The sequence below is a fragment of the Theropithecus gelada genome, chromosome 14, assembly GCF_003255815.1.
Source record: "Theropithecus gelada isolate Dixy chromosome 14, Tgel_1.0, whole genome shotgun sequence".
NCBI lineage: Eukaryota > Metazoa > Chordata > Mammalia > Primates > Cercopithecidae > Theropithecus > Theropithecus gelada.
Window position 1 is genome coordinate 105,377,514 of NC_037682.1, and position 16,839 is coordinate 105,394,352.

General features: G+C 36.3%; 1 protein-coding gene across 1 annotated transcript in view; it reads right to left on the bottom strand.

The window, feature by feature from the left end:
• Nucleotides 1-522: 522 nt before the first annotated feature.
• ZW10 (zw10 kinetochore protein) overlaps nucleotides 523-16,839 on the bottom strand; it is a 41,178-nt gene continuing 24,861 nt past the window's right edge. The window contains exons 8-16 of the mRNA XM_025358152.1: nucleotides 15,567-15,730; nucleotides 14,842-15,024; nucleotides 11,184-11,422; nucleotides 9,070-9,141; nucleotides 6,574-6,743; nucleotides 5,613-5,743; nucleotides 4,923-5,054; nucleotides 3,962-4,164; nucleotides 523-1,152 (exon numbers count right to left, since the gene is read on the bottom strand). Coding sequence (XP_025213937.1) covers nucleotides 1,032-1,152; nucleotides 3,962-4,164; nucleotides 4,923-5,054; nucleotides 5,613-5,743; nucleotides 6,574-6,743; nucleotides 9,070-9,141; nucleotides 11,184-11,422; nucleotides 14,842-15,024; nucleotides 15,567-15,730 — 1,415 coding nt within the window. The 3' untranslated portion in view covers nucleotides 523-1,031. The remainder of the gene's footprint in view (nucleotides 1,153-3,961; nucleotides 4,165-4,922; nucleotides 5,055-5,612; nucleotides 5,744-6,573; nucleotides 6,744-9,069; nucleotides 9,142-11,183; nucleotides 11,423-14,841; nucleotides 15,025-15,566; nucleotides 15,731-16,839) is intronic.

Consider the following 16,839-nt stretch of genomic DNA (forward strand, 5'->3'; position numbering starts at 1 on the left):
CCTCTTTTCAGGACAGGAAACTATATTTCAGTAGGAAGAGATACAATTCAGAGTCCTAGACAGGTCCAGAATAACCTCAATATATTCCTCCAATGGCTGCAAAGAGTTAAAAACACAAAAAGCTGAATTGAAGGCTTACCTATGTCCACCAAACAAAGGATTAGGCTATGAAGACCAGAGTCAGCATGTCATGGCACACACATTCCAGAGGAACATTGGCAATTTAAGACCTTTGCCATCTGACAAGATAAAGAAACAGTGTTGAGAAGGAAGAAAAGTCCAACCAAGAAAATAAAATTTAGTTGAAATAGCAAAAAAGTGCCAAAAATGTATGCTTAAAGAAAGTCCTAGGAGTTCCAAGAATTCTGAAAAATTATCAGGTAGTGTTCTGATGAATGAAGATGACCAGTCAGTGAGTCCTGTGTGACGGTCATAAACCTCAATAAAAAGGATGGCATAGAACATAAGAAATCTTGTTGGTCTCTTTTGTCAAAGCTCCCATGTTATTAAAGACACTCACCCTTAATTGTAAAAAGCATTATTTATTGGAAAGAAATATTACAGGAAGTCTCCTTAATTCCTGCAAGGCCAAATATGGTGCCAATTCTTCCCTTCCCTCCCCCTACACCCCTAAAATATCACCCATTTGCTCAGAAATTCTCTACCCCGACTCCTGGAATCTCCCGATTCCTTACTCCAAAGCCAAGGCCTGCATTTACAATGTATAGGTTCCCAGAGGGCTCTGGAAGCAGCATGAAATAATGCTGCCTGACAGTTTGTTAGCTAATCAAAGGAAGATGGCTAGAAAGTCAATGAATTGAGGTGCTTTGCTTGACAATTTATCTTAATAAACAGTTCTTAAACAAAGCCTCATACAGGCCAGAAGGTAAGACGTTCTTCTGTAAAGTCAAACTTCCATGATGTACTGGTTCACCAAAACCAATGGGCAATTCAAAGAAGTCTTTAAGGGAGTAATTATGCCAAGGGAAGAATCCACATATTCAAGACATAGCTTTCTTAAGAAGATGGAGCTATTTAATTTTAGCAAGGGCAGCTGCTCTTCTTTCTGTGTTCTGAAACAAGGCACGAATTAAAGCTTTTACTTCACTGGAAGAGAAAGCAGCTGCCAGGGGTCCTTTTCCATCTGCCCACCTGCAAAACAAAAGATAGAGTTTCATTTCCTATTAGGTCTCGGAAGTATAAGCAAGACTTAAAAATTGCCTATTTGATCCAAATGCTTATTTGCTTGAAACAGAAATAAAACAAATTCTGGGCATCCTTCCTCTTCTTTATAGAACTACCCCACAATGTCTTTGACCTCTTTGCTCACCCACTACAACTGGTATCAGCACAGCCAGATGAAAAGACCAAGTGAAGAGTATGAGACTGTTCTCCCTTATTCTATACCAAGTCCTCTTTGAACTAATAATTATGACCATACTCTCACGCCTTAGGCTCTGTAACTGTATTACAAAGTAAGCCACAGGCAACCAATTTTAACTGACGAAGGACTAGTGTAAAAATATATAAAGAAGTCCCATGAATCAATAGTGAAACCACAAACAACCTATTAGAATAAAGGGCAAAAAATATGAACAGGCATTACATAATAGAAGAAACATAAATGACCAATGAAAACATGCTCAACATCATTAGAATTTACGGAAATGCAAATTAAAATGACAATAACCTGTCATTGTATGCCAATTAGATCAGCTGAAATTTTCCAGTCTGGTAATTCCAAATACTGGTGAAAATGAGACTAAATAGGACAAATAAACTATGAAATATTTGTACAATGGAATGACACAGTGGTGAAAATGAACTGCAGCTACATATACCATCAAGAATGGATTTCAGGCCAGGCGCGGTGGCTCACGCCTGTAATTCCAACACTTTGGGAGGCCGAGGCAGGTAGATCACATGAGGTCAGGAGTTCAAGACCAGCCTAGACAACATGGTGAAACCCCATCTCTACTGAAAATACAAAAATTAGCCGGGTGTGGTGATGGGCACCTTTAATCCCAGCTACTCGGGAGGCTGAGGCAGGAGAATTGCTGGAGCCTGGGAGGCAGAGGTTGCAGTGAGCCGATATCACACCACTGCACTCCAGCCTGGGTGACAGAGTGAGACTCCATCTCAAAAAAAAAGAATAAATGTCAAAAACAATAATAATATTGAACAAAAGAAGTAAGTTACAGATGATTCTACTTATACCAAGTTCAAAAAAAGGCAAGTCTAAACTTTATATTATTTAGGAATACATGTAAATGTAGTAAAACTATAAAGAAAGGCAAGGAAATAAATAGCATAAAAGTCAAGATAGTAGTTACCCCTCATGGAGAGCATTTGGAGAAGGGTATACATGGATTTTCAAAATACGGGTATTATTTTTCTTCAGTTGGGTAACAGGTACATGAAATTTATTCTTTTTCTTTACGTTGTAAATATAGAGTATATCTACTGTATTCCTTCATATGTATATTTTACAACTTTAGCCTTATATTTACAGAAATCTCTGGGGAAAAAAAAATTTCCTAGGCAGTAAAAAGAAGTTGAGTTATACTGTTATAATTTTTCTTATAACAAGGAATTAATGATCATTCTTAGACTGCAAGAAGGCCCTTTAACACATAGAAAAATTCTTATCTACTGCCCACTGGAGCCTACTACTTAAAAGCATCTTTGTTACCCACTGAGGACTTGTAAATAATAAATGAATAAATCTAAACTTTCTATGAAATGTGATTGGAGGTATTCTGACGTGACTTTTTTTTTCAAGTAGAGATCTTGTTTACATTGTACGAATGACTAATATTTGCAGCAAACAACTCAGACACATCTAGGATAACTGGTCCAATATAACCAGACATCTGTAGTAAACCAAGCTAAAGCAGACAGACAAGTACCTACAGGGATGGAGATGACCTTAAGGCCTCTACAGAGAGTCCTCTATGTAAGGTATACATACCAACCAATAATCTACCAAGACAATATGAAAGCATCCATGAATGCGTAACCGACCCGCATCTATTCTGTTGTGTGCGATGGCCTCTGCACACTATGATATGATATAGCATACACTCACTGGGCACAGCAACATTAACTGATGGTGTTGAGAGAAAACATCATCCACTACATTTAAGAAAGGATGAATCTCTACTAGGTACATGGTCCTTAACCTTTAAAACTACTGCACTCCCTGCAGAAAGACTGCGATCAAACAGTAGTTTGATGCTCAGTATTTCAGACAGATAAAAGTCACTTCTCTGTTAATATATTAAAGTAATTCTGAAAATTCATCCAGGCTGGCTGCAGTGGCTCATTCCTGTAATCCCAGCATTTGGGAGGCCAGGAGTTTGAGACCAGCCTGGGCAACATAGAGAAACCTCATCTGTAAAACAAAACAAAAGAAAACAAATCAAATCAAATAAAAAATAAATAATAAAATGATAAAATAAAATAAATTAGCCAGGTGTGACGGTAGGCACCTGTAATCCCAGCTACTCAGGAGGCTGAGGTGGGAGAATCCCTTGAGCCCACGAGTTTGAGTCTGCAGTAAGCAATGATTGAGCCACTGCACTCCAACCTGGGTGACAGAGTAAGACCATGTCTCAAAAAAAAAAAGCATCCACTGTTCCTTAAAGGGAGCAACAATTTCCATCCAGATGTCAGAAGGCTGTAATTCTTACAGTTGCCAGATCATTTGTACAGCATGCCAAAACCACATATTCAAGACCAAAATAATATGGATAAGAAGTCGTTATGTTATCAAATATGGGAAAGTGGTAATGAGATCTGCACTATGATAGATCATGAAAAGGCCCCAGCTACTCCTACTCATTATGAAAGTCTTTCATGAGTAACATCAGCAAACAGGGAAAAGCCCTGCTATCAAGGGCACTATTACTCTTTTGTAGCTATGGAGAGTTATATGCCTCTATAGAAGGGTTACACATACCGATCCCCAATTTCTTGCAAGCTGGCTTGTAGCATCATCATCAATTCCTTGAATGGCATCCATTTTGGCACATAGACTGGAACCTCTTCTTGATATTTCTTGTTCTTGCTTTCTTCAGATAAAGGTGCAAATACTTGGGGTCCTTCATCCATCACTGTTTTGCATAAGGAATATAATCTATCGCCATCTTCAGTAGATATGTCCTGGTTTTGCATAGAGGAAAGACAATAGAATAGAATTGGGCCAGCTCAGAAGTGGGGAAAGGGCAGCAGATCTTTGATGCATGCTGTCCAGGTGGGTTGGCTACAACAATGTTTTCCAACCAATTTAGCACAACTTACTAGACACTACTTTTCATCAGCTCTCTGACAATACTTTTATATAAGAATGACACAAAATATGTTTCAACAGATTGTCAGTAATTTAGTTTGCCTGCATGAAAGAGCCCGTTTCTCCAATAGAATGTCGCACAGCTTGTTGCAAAGCAGGGGATGTGATTACAAATAAGGATTTAGTCAATCTATGATTTAGAGGCATCAGCTGGCCAAGCCCAGCCACTTTTCCTGAAGAATCACATGTAAAATTTAAACTGCAACAGTGTGTTGGAAAAATGGAACCTGCACAAGACTGCATTCACTTTACTAAATCAAATTATTGAGTTTACTTGCAAATTGAATGACTTTACACTATGCAATGCATCTCAGGACCACTACCCAGTTTCTAACTTCCTCATTCATAATCAAGATGGTATGTTGACAAACAGTTAAATCCTACTTTCGTATAAAAGAGATTAACCAGTTTCTAGTAAAATAGAAATAAAACAAAACTGAAAGACAAAAAATAACAGCATGAGTTAGACATGAAAATATGAACAGTTTCTTCAACATCACTTTCTCAGCAAAGTCACAATCTGGGACATGAATTGCATCTCAAGGCTGGGGTAGCATCTAATGGCCCTTACCTCTAGGGCAGTAATTTTGCCAATGATCTCAGAAATTGCTGTATTGAGTAAAGTCCCCATAGCTTTGCAATATATATTCACTGGCAGGACATCCTGCCACACAATTCCAAGTCTCTTTAGTTGGTGCAGTACCTGTAGAAGAATACAGCTATTTACATGGAAGAAAGATTATTGTGACTCATATTTTCCAGATTTACATTTATCATTTGTGAGTTTATAGCGACAGTGGCATTATGCCAAAATGAGGTAAAGTAACTAAGGATATATGCTTCTTGAACATTTAACCATAGTGATATCCCTGGTAGATGAAAAGCAGATTCATCAACCTGAGGATAGGAAAACTGCAGCAAAAAGATAAATCACTTAAGAAAGCGGAGCATTAAGATAAAAGCCAATATTTAAAATTCCCAAATCTAAGTTCAGGAAACAACTACGTGCTACAATAGACTTTCTAGGTAACTAGTTGCAATTATTGAGTCAATGAAAGGATAGTTTCCTGTTGTCTTGGTGGGAGAGGGGAAGAAAAAGTTCTTAAACATGACTGTAAAAGGTATCTAGATTTTCCAAAGGTGGGGGTGCAGGGAATCAACTGAGTACTTGTTACATATTGTTTTCTGCTTTAAAAAAAAAAAAAAAAAAAAGGCATCTAAGGATAGAATACAAATTTCAGTGCTAGCAAGAGCCTCCTACCTGCCGGACTGCTTTACTTGCTACAGAATAATTCTCTTCATCGTCCATATTTGAAAAGTTCCTAGCACTTGATAATCTTTCCAGAAGTTCACCTTTCTGTGCCCGCATTTGGGCCAAAAAGCATTCTGTCCCTGTGATGGAAAAACAGAATAAAAAATTTTAAAACCTGTTCAATTACACACTGGAAAACCAGGATAGACAAGAGATGCATAAACCATGTATCTGTTCTGCCTATATAAAAATAATTGCTAGATAATATCATAAAGCTGCCCTAAAGCTACTAGAAACAATCACCTTGAATACATTAGCCCGTTTCTCAAACCCAACCTCCAGATAATAAGTCTTTTCCAGTAATTTGCTTAGAGCCAGAGTCAGCTAAGAAAAATTACTATAGAAAAAAGAACTACATGTTATTCTGATATATCTACACCACCTAAGGGAAAAGTCAAGAACTGAAAAACTAAGTGAACCATATAGATTCTCTACCATGATCAACATATTGATTTACTCCACATTTCATTTCTTTTGCCTTTTAGTAATCCCAAGTAAAACTAAGGGAGGTGTAAGATGGGGGAGCTGTCTTGGGGTTTTGCAAAAGAAACTAGCACTGACACTGGTGAGCTCTTACCAACAATATAAACAGAATTGTCACAATATAAATCCTATTATGTGTCATTCTAATGACATAATCCTGATCTGGCAAATTCAATGCACACTAGCACTGCAGTTTGGAACTCTAACATACCATGAAATCATCTTACAAAAAAGTAAAAGTCTCCCACAAAGACTACACTCACCTTATACAATTAAATAACTGGAAACACTTGCAGATTAAATGCCCTCCCACTTTCCGATACAGCTCAGGACCACCATTCTAATTATTTCATTCAAAAACTACAAAGATACTATGTTGACAAGCTGCATAATCCATATGCTTTCCTACATTTAAGGTATCAGTTACCAAGTCTCCTGAAGCCAGGTACAAGATCCACAAAAGTAGCAGTGCCATCACAAAGAATGGGGGCAAGACGCAATCTGAACTGATGCCCGAGGGTCAACAAGTGGTGAGCAATGTACATACAGTTGTTGTGATGAATAGCGGCCAATTGGGGAAGTTTTTGAAGGTTCTCCCTAGGCCAGAAGGAGAGGCAGACAAACAAAGAAACCACCTGTTACTGAAGCTGGGGTTGATGAAACTCACAACTTCTCTAATGTATTTCTAGGCTTTAATAACTGTCTAGTTTCTAAATGCTACACATAACAAGATCCAATCTCATCCCTCCCACTCCTAGAGGGAGGCTGTTCTGCCTCAATGGGATCTTATCCCATAAAACTATCCTGGTGATTAACAAAAAAGAAAGATTCAGGGAGTCAAGATGTTTGCCTGAGTCAATGTTTTGCACTGAAAACCTAGCAGAGCTATGTATAATAATATCCTTGAAGTTTTACACGGATACATCTATGGAAATACAGGTTTACTTCACCTTTCTCCGAATTCCTACTTCATTTATATAATGAACTGTTCAATTATTTTCTAATTCACTAGTTTTCAAAAACTAAAGATTAAGAGTCATTTGGGAATTTTAAAAATATATAGATGTTTAGACTTTACCCCAAACAAATTAAATCACAAGCTCTAAGAGTGAAATCACAGCATTTATGCTTTAAAATTTTCCCAGGTGATTTTAATTTTCATCCAGGATTGAAAATCACTGCCTTAATTCTTCTACACATATTAGTCTTATCTACCCAGCTTGGGAAGAAATCTTATCTTATATTTCTGCTATCTACCCACTAACAGTCATTCAATTAACAGTTTCTAGTTTGCTAACTCAATATAAAACTAGGATATACAACTCAGAAGCCAACAATCAAGACAGTCCTTATTTCAGGCTACACATCAGAATCACCTGTGGGGCTTAAAAACAAAAACAACAATGCCTGGGTCTTACATCAGTCATAAATCAAAAGCTCTAGGAAGAGGGTAAATATGTATATTTTTAAAGCTCCATAAGTTATTCTAAAATACTGCCAAAGCTTGGCCAGTGCAGTGGCTCACAACTGTAATACCAGCATTCTGAGAGGCCAAGGCAGGAGGATCACTTGAGCCAAGGAGTTCAAGACCAGCCTGCCCAACATATACAGACCCCATCTTTACAAAAATAATAAATAATATTAGACAGTGTGGTGGTGAGTGCCTGTGGTCCCAACTAGTTGGGAGGCTAAGATGGGAAGATCGCCTGAGCCCAGTAGGTTGAGGCTGCAGTGAGCTATGATTGCACCAGTGCACTCCAGCCTAGGCAACAGACTGTCTCAAAATATGAAATTAAATGAACGGAATGGAACTGAAATGAAATGACATAAAATAAAATACTGCCAAAGCTAAGAACCATTATCGAAGGACAGTGGTTCTCAAAATGTGGTCCCCTGACAGGCAACATCAGCATCACCTGGAAATCTGCTAAAATTCCAAGCCCCACTCCAGACCTACTGAATCAGAAACCTTGGGCACGGATCGAGCACTCTGTGTTTTAACAAGACTTCCAGGTGATTCTGACGCACACTAAAGTTCTGAGGTTACACAAAGGAGAAAGAGAGGCAAATCTAACTCCACAACAGGGTGAAAAATGTTTCCGAGCCACGAAATGTCTAAGCCAACTGTCTTTGAATCCCCAAGGACAAGGCTGTCAGCTAATGCAAATATGTTTTCTCTTTACTTTTGCTTAAGTAAAAAATGAAGCAACAATGTTAAACCACAGTAAAGAGAATACAAATAAAACCAATAAGGTTCACAATAAGCTTTTATAATAAAAACAGGTGAGCCTAGTTAAAAACATCCCAATAATTCAAAAATCTGAACTAAAAAATACTTTAAATAGTAAACAGCTTTTGGGGTTTTTTTTGTTTGGTTGGTTTTTGTTTTAATTAGAGACGAGTGTCTCACTATGTTGCTCAGGCTAGTCTCGAACTTCTGGCCTCAAACAATCCTCCCACCTCTGCCTTCCAAAGTGCTGGGATTACAAGTGTGAGCCACTGTGCCTGGCTGATTCTCGTCTTTGAAATTCAGAGTTCTTGGCTAAGCAATAGCTTTGTTGACATGTTATCAAAAATATTTATGAAAAACATCTAAACATTTTAATTCAAATAACAAAACTGAACTAGAGGCTTAGTGTTAAGTAAAACAGTTCTGAAAATGCTTAGCATCAAAACAAGGGAGTTCTTTTGAGTTTTAAAATGTGCATCACTAACTACACTGCAAGATTATAAAATCCTAATTAATTTAGTAATAAATGACCAAATCCTTTAAATATGCGTCTTAAAATTATTTACTGCATTTTAGTGTGAATGTTAGTAATCAAAATGTCTTTAGTGGGAATATAAAATTATTTGTTTTAACTTAACTTACACATCTTAGACATACAAATATTATATAGAAATGAGATACAGTGGTACTTACTTGTGATATGTTGGTACAACATCATGGAACAAATGGAAGATATTCCTCACTGAGTAGAAAAGTTGAACAGCACTAAAAAGAAAACAGACTTAACAGAAATGCCTAAGAATACACTAAAAATAAGAAAAAAATAAAACTAAGTGCATCTTCAGTGAGAGTCATAAGCTAAAACTACAGTTGCAGAGAACACCTGCTTTGGTTGCTGGAAAACACCATTAATCTAGATGGAAATATAGTCTCAACCAGTATTTACTAACCAGACTACAATTCTAAACACCTGGATCCATTAATAATTGTAAGAAGAGCAGCATTCAACCCAAAGCCTCTTTTCTATTTATCAATTTCTGTTCTGCCAGTACCCAGAGTATCCCTTCAGTAACAAATGGAGCTAAGCCTCAAGCAAATGTCATCTACTCACTGATGCACTCTGCAAAGGGCAAGGTATCAATAAAAGCACTCACTTGGTTCTTTTAGAATCAGTGTGACTTTCAGCTTTCACCTCTTCTCCTTCTTTCCTCAATGCAAGGAGGTGAATCAACATTTCTAGGATAGAATCTAGCCCTCAAGATATTTTGCCCTTTAAATCTAGCCTTAAAACACCTACAGATTATTATTAAAATGCACTTTTAAAAGGCAAACATAAGGTTTGTGTAGCTTACCTCTACATAAGAATATCTTAAGCTATGTACCTTAAAAGCTTACAGGGATTTTATAAATATTTAGGAAAATAAGTCACACCCAAAAACCCTGTTACTATTTGATTATTATAATACCTGATTAAATTATTTCATTTTTGTGCAGAAGCTGCTGTTTGAGTTTGATAATGAAAAAGGGGGTTGTTGTACTGTAGCTGTGGTTTTGTTTGTCCTGTTAAAAACTATTACTTTTAATGGAAAGAATGTCCATAGATAGTCAGTATACAAATACTATTTGGTGTCTTGTGTTCTCAAAAAGTTTAAGAAATATTGCCCTGCATCTCTAACTTCTGGTCTGATATATTTCAGAAGAGTGCCATGTGAAGAAACTGTCCTATATTCATTTTGCCAACGGTCACTCCTATGTTCATTTTATTCCTTCTTACAATTAACTTTGAATGGACATGTGAATGTAATGATTCATTAAAGTCAGAGAAGTATCTTGGGAGACATGTTCTTTCTAAAGCAGAATAAAATAAAGAGGTTTGCTCGTATGTGAGATAAAAACTGAACTCTGGAAGTCCATCTAAAGATGCAATTTGATTGGGTCAAACCCCAACTGAAACTGTTTTCTTTATGAAGATAGGAAGAATGAAATTGTTAAGCACAGATTCAAACTAAAGAAGCTTTTATAAACCTGCGCTGCTATCAACTTGGTCCATGCTCTGCCATTTTCTTCTCAATTTAGTCTAGGAGTAGGGAAGAAGCTTATTAGACAAAAACAGATTCCGTATAAGATAATAGAATAGAACTTAAGGTAACGTGAATGCAATATAGATTAGAAGTCATCTTGAAAGAGTGAAGCCAGATCCTTGGCATGTTCCATTCTTTCCCTTCTACCTTTGGCTGCCTAACAAATTGTCACTGCTTTAAATATAAACATTTAAAACGTAAATTAATTAGGGACTGGGTTTCAAAAGGTAAAAAGAATGTTAGGCTAAAGAGCCCAAGCAAGCTGGAATAGAAGATATGACTATTACCCACTGCCACCACAATAATAAACATTTAAGTATTAATCATTTTCCAGGTAAGAGTCTAAGTTCTTTGCATGTGCTTTCTCGTATAATATCATTCAATTCAAATAAAAAGTAAAAGTAAAAATTCAACAACAATTGAAGAGCTTTTGTTAAAAAGTGATTAACAATTTTTAATGTCAAAAAATCCATTTGTGCATCCATACAAGTGCACCTACTTCTTATGCCTTGCTCATACATCTACGCTATTGCAAATAAAAGTTAGAGATAGACATAAATCTGTGTGATGCACTGGGTTTTGTTTTGTTTTGATTTTTTCCAGAAAAAGCATTAACTTCTAGGATAAGAAAACCCAAAGAATTCCAGCTAATTTTCCTGATAAACATCTAGTTAGGTATGCATTTAACCAAGTCATTGCCATTTTCACACAACCCAGAATTTGTACCATTGATCACTACTGGTTGTTGCCTCTAGTAAAGTCTGATAGGCAAGTTCCATTAATTTCTTCACTGATTCACTGATCCGGCATGTGGGCAAGGAAAAGGAATGTTGGTCCAATGTATTTTCAGGCTCTAAATTCACCACTTCATTGTACTGAGTATTGGACACTTTCTGTACTTCCAGTTTGTTATCTTCATCAGGAGTGGGTAACTCCGGCACATTTATCTTAGAATCAGGAATAATCTAAGATTCAAACACAGAAATATAGAAAATATATTGTTTTCAGAATAATTCAAATATAAGCACATGGTGAAGAATAAGATACTGCTTGCTTTCATGGTACAGCTACGGCTCTACAGAGTAATTAGAAGATTTCAATAATTATGACAATATTTTAATGACTGCTGAATCCTAAATGAAAGCATGTCATAAGTGATAAACAATCCCCTTAATCCCCTTTACTGTGACATTCTTCTAAGTGTTCTTTTTGAGATAGGGTCTTGCTCTGTCACCCAGGCTGGAGTGCAGTGGCACAATCATAGCTCACTGTAGCCTCAACCTCCCCCGTAGCTGGGACTACAGGCACCACCACACCCAGCTAATTTACTTTTATTTTTAGTAGAGAAAAGGTCTTGCTATATGGCCCAGGCTGGTCTCGAACTCCTGGGCTCAATTCATTCTCCCTCCTCAGCTTCCCAAAGTGCTGGGATTACAGGCATGAGCAAACGCACCCGGCCCCAGGCATTCTTAATCTTGCCTGAAATAGCAAAGCTGTGCAACTAGCCTAAGATTTCAGCTAAATAAAAAGACCTTCAAAAATAATTTGTCTCATACTAGACTATTAGTATTACAGAGCAGCATAATTTGTCTAGATTCTTGAACAAATTATTTTGTACCAGGCACATGTGTTGGTTTAGTCTAAGAAATAACTCATTCAAACTAGCATATCCTCCCATTATAAAAAAAAAAAAAAAAAAAAAGCTTCAGCTTCAATCAAAAATTTCCTTTGTTGGGACTAAATGAAAGAACAGTAGGCTGTGAATGTGAAAACAGTAATATTTTTTACCCTAACTTTTAACAAAGTCATTTAACCTCTCTGGATCTCAATTTTCTCATTGTAAAATAAATAATATACTAATAATGGCTTTCGAAACTTGTTTCTCAAAGATGTTTCAGGGGTTAAAAAAAAAAAAAAAGATTAAGCATGTAGAGGCAGCAGGCTCCCTACTCCCACTGCAAGAGTAACAGCTTTGCACATACTGGACTTTGACAGAGATTTTCTGGCAGAAAAGGTTCAAAGTCTAATAAAACCATTTAAGTCAGTGGACTTGGCTTTCTAATCTGTAAAATGGTCTAATAATATCTACTTCAGAGAGCTGTTATGAAGTTTAAATGAGAATACAAATATCAGGGGCTGGGTGGTCAAAAACTATGGCTAAGATCAGAATGATGATGAAAAAATTTACTTACAGAGATGATTAAAAATGCTAATCTTTGTCTGAAAAATAGCGGGCCTGGATACATAAGACTCGAAAAAGTGACTTCATGAGGAGGGACAAAGGAAACTAAGATGGAAGAATGTTAGACCTAATAAGACGTCTCTTAAGACAAAATGTAAAAACCACACAACAACAAAAAACATAACTATAGATCTTTTGGGAAAACAGTTAGTACACATAGGGAAATAAAGAGAATTGAGAAAAAGACCATGAAAAGCAATTAAGTTGAAAATGTGTTTTAGAAAAGGGAAGAGGAGCTTTTTCAAAGTTGGGAAGTTTAGAAAATCTAATTCCAGGGCCTAAATGTCAAGAGAAAGAACCAGGCTGCAATCTAAAGCAGTGGTTCTCAATGAGGGACAGTTCTGTCTTCCAGGGGGCATTTGGCAATGTCTGGAGATATTTTTGCTTGTCACAACTGGAAGAGGTGCTACTGGAAACTAGGGAATAGAGGTCAGGATGCTGCTAAATATCCCATAGGACAGTCCCCCTCAGCAAAGAATTATCTGGTCCCAAATGTTAACACTGCCACTGCTGAGATATCCTGACCTAGAAGAAGCTACATTAGGACTTGAGTACTCAGGAAAAATGCAGTTTTACAAACTCTCAAAATTACTTGAGTAGGAAACTCAGATTATCTAGTTCTCTCACAGTACAGAAGAGGAAAATGAGGTTCAACAAGGTGAAAAGATTAAGCCCAGAGTCACAGAGCAATTCAGTAGTAATGCTGTTTACATCAAGGAGTTGTGAGATACATATGAATTCATTTACCAAAGGTACTTAGTAAGCACATAAGCACTGAGTACATACTAGTAGTATGTATGTACCAGGTATTTTCTAAGTGCTGGAGATAAAACAATAAACAAAACAGTCAAAAAAAAAAAAAAAAAAACCCCACAAAACTCTATCCTCATGGAGCTTACTTTCTAGAGGGAGAAACAATAAACAATTCATATAAAATGTTGGTTGATGAAAAATAAAAAAAAGAAAAATACAGCAAGGAAGGGGTACAGGAAGGAAATAGGGGAGGTTATAAATTTTTTTAAGTGATCAGAAAGTACTTTTTAAAAAGCAAATCATATGATATGCAGTAAGAATATTCCATGCAGAGGTAACAGGTGGTTCAGAGATTCAGAAACCAAGTAGGCCTAGCACATTCAAGGAACAGAAGTAAGTCCAGGGTGCCTGCAGCACAGTGAAGGATGAATGCAATAGAAAATAGAGTCAGAGAGGCAATAGGAGGCAGATCAGATAAGGCTTTGTAGTCCACTGTAAGGCTACTGGGTCTTCTCTAAATAAGATGGGAAGCTACTGGACTTTCTGCAGAAGAGTGACATAATCAATTGATATCTATGTTAAAAGAAACCACAGCCCAGTTCTTGGTATTGAGTAGATTTCTGCTCCCTTAACAATCCACAATTACTTCAAAAACTGTTAATATCTGTGCATTTCAAATGGCTAATTAAATATTTTGTTGAAGTGGACACAATAATAGGGTACCCCAAGGAAAATGGGACACAGCAAAAGAAGGGATGAAGAAGAAAAGCCTAGTTCCCTCAGTGATAGCAGAAAATGGCTGAAGTCTGCTGTTAAGGGATTGCCTCAATCTATGTTTTGCTTTATACCCAATTCAAAGTATATACATTATTTCATACATGTAAGAAATGAAGAAAAAAAAAAAGGTTAAGAGTCCACTGCCTTTACAGGTAATTATTTATATCCTATCTTTTTATTTACCTGTTTTATTATTTTAGCTTTAAAACTAGTCCCTCTATTCAAGTAAACATTTGTATAACAGGATATAATTTCTGGACATAATATAGCCCAAGTGTACCTGTCACAAAGTTGTGTCCTAAAACCTTCAGAAATAAAGATGAGAATAATCTACTATCTCACTTCAACAATAATAATCCATTACATGTATGTAGACTTTTCCCATTTTTACAAGGCTTTCATGAGCATTATCTTATCAGCACTTCACAATACCCAATGGAAGACGTAGAGATTAGGACCACTTTAACAGGGACAAAACCAATGTAAAAAAGATTAATAACTTGACTCAGCTCAACAACCATCATCCTCTTTTCCACTTTACTATATGCATCTCAAAATGAGTTGCTTTCTCATATACAATGCTTCATATACAATGCAATATAACCCTGATACCTTCACAGTGTTATGAATTTCAGAGGTCATTAGATTTCTGGCTGCCACAATCACATCCTGGCACTTCTTGTTTGCAAAATGAGAATTGATGTTACGAGCATATTTCAGCAAATCTGTAGTATCTCCTTTTAAAAATCTCATTTCCTTTAGGGCATTTTCAAATTCTTCAGTGGATTGTATGATCTGAGATACACACACAAAAAAGAAAAGAATCACATACATATATTTCATTACAATATTAGGATTTCAAATCCAATGTATAAAAAATAAGAACCAAGCTGTTCATTTAAGATTTAGAATGGACCATCAATTACTGGGTATAAAAATATACATATTTCCAGCCTTAAATTTATTAGAAAGAATATCTTCAATAGAAATGTCTGACTCTACTTGGTAAAAGTACAGTTAAAATAAATATACTTATTTTAGTACTCAAGGAAACACTAAAAAGAAGCAAAAAAGTAAAATGTCACACAATAGCTATTATAGCTAATGTAAGTATAAATGAATATAAAGAAAATATATTTAATAAGAAAACAAGCTTCTGCAGTTAAAGAGGTAGGAAGCCAGGAGAAAAACGAAGTTATATGGAATTTGTCTCTATTCCTTATTAACAATTTGCTTAAAGGTATAACTAAAGAACAAACTATCTCCAAGGAAAAACAAAAGACAGCAATAATAATCAACAGTGTCTTAAAACCTTCTGTGCTATCACGACTCTTTACCTCTTCATATTGCTGTAATTTGCTGCTATTTGTTGGAATAGAATAAACCAAACAGTTTTTGATGAGGCACTCAGACAAGTCCTCCCAGATCATGTCTCCAAGCATCTCAGCCAACGGGACAGTAGACGTTTTTTCATTTTCCAGGTCAGAGTCAAGTGACAGATCTGAATTTTTAAAAAAAAAGAAGTTTTAAACAAGAAACCATTCACAGTCCTGGAATATTCTTACGTTTTCTAGAATTCTTTAATTTTAAGATGATGGGGAAGAAAACAGCACAGATAATTCTACAGCCTTCTCAACTGACTGCGTGGGACAAATCATGACACACAATTATTATTATTTTATTTTCACTGCTCAAATGAATTGTCTGTACTATATTACTGCCTGTACTCTGTAACAATGAGGTATTAAGCCATCTACATTATAATCATCTAGTGCTAAGCTGCTGATCTGATTTGACGAGCACGCACAAGTTCTGCATTCTAACTTGAAACTAGTTTAGAATAAAATCTCACTTATTTAATAATGAATAAACATACTTTTTTCATCTATGCATAGAATCTCAGTGTTTGTACTTTATAGTAAAACATAACTAGTCTATAAAACAGAGTATTTCAATACCTCCTCTACAGTATATGTTATGGTGGTTTTTTCCAACACATATTGAGGATGATGTTTAGAACATCCTATTAATCAATTAAATAATAGTTAAGAACCAGTGGCCAATGTAGAAGGAAGAGGACTCATAAAAGAGACTAGCTGTTATGAACCTAGTTCTGATTCACAAAGGAAGACTTAGGGGATTAAGAGCCTTAGAAGAGCAGGGCACAGTGACAAAGCCATTCCGGAGGCTGAGCTGGGAGGACCACTTGAGCCTAGGAGTTCAAATCCAGCCTGGGCAACATAGCAAGATCAAGTCTCTTTAAACACAAACACACACACACACACCTGAGAAGAAAGTGAACATATTATCTCAAAGCCTTTAAGATACTTCACAACGTCTAAAGTCTAGTCTGCATTGTCCAATATGATAGCCACCAACCACATTTTGCTACGAAACACTTAAAATGTGGCTAGTGTGACTGAGAAATTCAACTTTTTAAAGTTTTGATTAATTGAAATTTAAGTTTAAAAACAGAAGCAGGGGTGTGTCCTTATAAAGGGGCAGCACAAAGGAGCCTTGTGGTTTTGGAACAGTTCTGTATCTTGACTGTAGTGGTGGTTACATGAATTTACACATATGAAAAAATTGCACAGAACTACACAAACACAC